The sequence below is a fragment of the Dendronephthya gigantea genome, unplaced genomic scaffold (assembly GCF_004324835.1).
Source record: "Dendronephthya gigantea isolate DGI-Jeju-01 unplaced genomic scaffold, DenGig_1.0 000307F, whole genome shotgun sequence".
In the NCBI taxonomy this organism is placed as follows: Eukaryota; Metazoa; Cnidaria; class Anthozoa; order Malacalcyonacea; family Nephtheidae; genus Dendronephthya; species Dendronephthya gigantea.
The window spans coordinates 14,690-17,781 of NW_021163317.1; the positions used below are offsets into that span (position 1 = coordinate 14,690).

At 36.4% G+C, this 3,092-nt stretch overlaps 1 protein-coding gene across 1 annotated transcript; it reads left to right on the forward strand.

Annotated features, from left to right (window-relative positions):
• The first annotated feature begins 291 nt into the window (after positions 1-291).
• LOC114541744 (caspase-9-like) lies at positions 292-3,092 on the forward strand. Its single transcript, XM_028561550.1, has 2 exons — positions 292-538; positions 2,294-3,092. Exons 1-2 carry the CDS (start codon positions 382-384, stop codon positions 2,656-2,658), a joined length of 522 nt encoding a protein of 173 aa, XP_028417351.1. The 5' UTR covers positions 292-381; the 3' UTR covers positions 2,659-3,092.

Sequence of the window (3,092 nt, forward strand, 5' to 3'; positions counted from 1 at the left end):
TTTTTGCAACTCTGAGTGATACGCAAATAAGTGGGGGAAATCCTGCTAGCAATATGTTCAGTAAATGATAAAAATTGGATCGTGTGAATAGACCTTAAACAAGCATATGCTGTTTCCTTTCCAGATAACTATGCTGGCAATGAAGATTTTGCTTATCGGCGAGGAAGTGGTACAGACGTTGGAAAACTTACAGACTGTTTTAAAAGGCTTGGTTTCTCTTATATTCAGTGTTTCAATAACCTTTCATGTGATGAGATGAAGCAGTACATCGGTAATTTGGCAAGTAAAAACTGGCGCATATGCATCGACGGGGGTGTCGACTGTATCGTCATAGTGATATTATCCCATGGTTATAGTTCTGATGATGTGCGCGATGGAATTATGGGCGCTAAAGGACAATCTGTGACTGTTGATGAATTACTGTCACCATTTAGAAAATTTAATTCTTCACTGGTCGGGAAGCCAAAAATATTCATGATTCAAAAATGCCGAGGGAAGGAAGTTAGTATGGGAATCCGAGAGCCGAATGCTTTGGCAGGTAAAATGACAGGTAAAATTTTAAAATAACATGTATATAACGTGTGTTCTGATTGGCCCAAGACCGTGTTTGGATCAGGCCATCAAAACACGGAAATTTAATTCAAGAGGCGCACAACGGTAGGACCTCCGATGTTGAGGTGGTCGCGATTCACTACAGAAATTCTTTTTTTAACTTAAAAAAATATGAAAATCTGTTAATGCCATATTGCAATCCAAGTTGCTCTAAGTGAAGAAAGATCTTCAATCACTTAAGTTACCCAGACCAGATACACCCAATGGTCGAAAATGGACCAATTTTTTTAAACACGATAACTGACTACAATCATGGACAAAACCTGTTCATAACACCGTTGGTAAAGTACAATTTTCCTTTCATTCCGATTAACTTACTTGTTTCATGCGATATTCTCCCCCCATCCCCTTGGCAATGTTGGGTTTAGCAAGCAAAGGCAACTTGAAAAGATATCCAACATTGATTGGGGGGTAAACGGGGGGAAACACTTGCTTCAAGTTGCACTAAAACATTTTTTTAAGATTTTGAATACTTTTATTGACCGTTTTGTCCAGGATTGTAGGTTTTAACGCTATAACGACGGAATTGGTTTTATATAGTTCTGGATATTTTTGTCTGGATCGGAAGTTGAAGCTCGAATAAATAAAACTTGTGCAGTATTTAGCGTTTAACAAGCTATAAATATAAAACATCTATCATCTATCTGGAAGAAACAGTTGCTATCTTACTTAGACTGAACGGAATACAACATATTCAGGTTCACGTCCATGCCAATTATCTTTAAGGTCTACCATGAAAATTTTATCAAGTTAGCTTTACTACTTTTTAAGTTATCGTGCACGAAAGTAGGGGGGGGGGGGTGAATGAGAATTCTTGTTTGCTTATAAGAAAAGCGACGAAAAAAGTTTTGCATATATTTATAATTTATAGAAAACAATACGATAGAACAATGAAAAAATACCGGAAAAGTTTTATTTATTTCTCGTTCAGTTCCGAGACAAAAAATATTTAGAACTAAATAAAACTAATCCTGGTTCTAGCGTTAAAACCTAGTTTCTTCTCGTGTTCACGAAAATCGTGTATTTTCCACCATTGGGTCATTTGGGTGTGTCTGGTCTTGTAACTATAGTGATTGAAGATTCCTACAAGTCTTTTTTCACTCACAGCAACTTATCTTGCAATTTGTCGTGAAAAGATTTTTATATTTTTCAAGATAAAAGAAAAAAATATATAATGTTCTAAATCACCTTCATTCTCGCGTTCTTTGCATATTTTTTTGGAAAAAATATTCAGGATCGCTTAGGAATACATTTAAGTTCCCATCCCTTGAAATATTTAAAACAGAATAAATCATGATTTTTTTGTAGCGGATCACCTTAACAGATAAGTTGCTTGAAACCAAGATTCGCGCAGCGTTTTTTTAGGGATTAAGTTTTAATGCCGTGTTGGCTTTAACAAGTTTATTAATAGGTGAGGGTAAATCGATTTTGATTTTCGCAGTTCACTCGATGTAGATAAATTCTAGAGGTTTTAAGTGGTCTTAATTTCGAGTGGAATTATTCACACTTCAAATTCACGATCAGCTACAATTAATCGAAAATGTTTAAGCAAGAAATAACGCCATAACAGTATTTTAAGTTCTAACTTATATAACGTTTATAAAACTAAATGAACTCAACAGTGGTTTACAAAACAGTTACACAGACTGCCTTTTTGAAATATTTTGCAATTTCGTTTCAGCTGAACCAAGCGTAAATGCATCAGCATCGTGGCTGTCATCTGTCCCGTCGGAAGGATTGCCATCAGATACGAATGTAGAAAGCTCCGGTTATCTTCCGCTCCAAGCCGATCACTTGATAGCATTCTCAACTTCCCCTGGTTACGTAGCTTACAGAGATACTGAATGTGGTTCGTGGTATATAGATGAATTAACCAGGGCTCTTTGTGAGGAATACGGGAGTGAAGGAAGAAGAAATCGAAATCCTAGACATTTGGTCGACGTCATCACGCACGTGCAAGGAATGGTTTCAAACAGGATCCAAGGGAAATTCAAAGTTCAGATGCCAGAATTCAGAAGTTCCCTACGTGGTCCTATATATTTTTGAAATTGTAATGAAAATTATGAAAACACTTCAGGATGATTCTACGTATTTTATGCGATCGCATGGGTATATAATAATATTGGTGTATAGATGTGGCTGATTGTTGTTGCTATTATTTTTTTACTTTTTCATTAATAATTATTTAATCAACGACGACGAGTCATCTTTGAGCAGACTCAAAAAGACAAAGCTGTGTTAAGTAGGGGCGTGGCGACGGTAGGGCCGTAAGAGGATGTGACACCCTACACTAATTCACCACGTTAAAATTTACGAAAATGCTCTATTATCGGTCTAAAATAGGAGAATGAAACTTCTTCAGTAAGAGTAAACTTGCCACAGCTCTAAAAAACTAAATTATTGCCACGAATATTTAGTGGATTAGTCATGCGGATTGATGATGCGCAGAATTGGCTGATTCCAGGAATCTAAATATAGGC

Excerpts from the sequence above, each read along its gene's own strand:
- LOC114541744 (XM_028561550.1), top strand. The coding sequence starts at position 382 with ATGGGCGCTAAAGGACAATCTGTGACTGTTGATGAATTACTGTCACCA. Across the intron at positions 539-2,293 it reads AGAGCCGAATGCTTTGGCAG|CTGAACCAAGCGTAAATGCA; the intron begins GTAAAATGACAG and ends ATTTCGTTTCAG.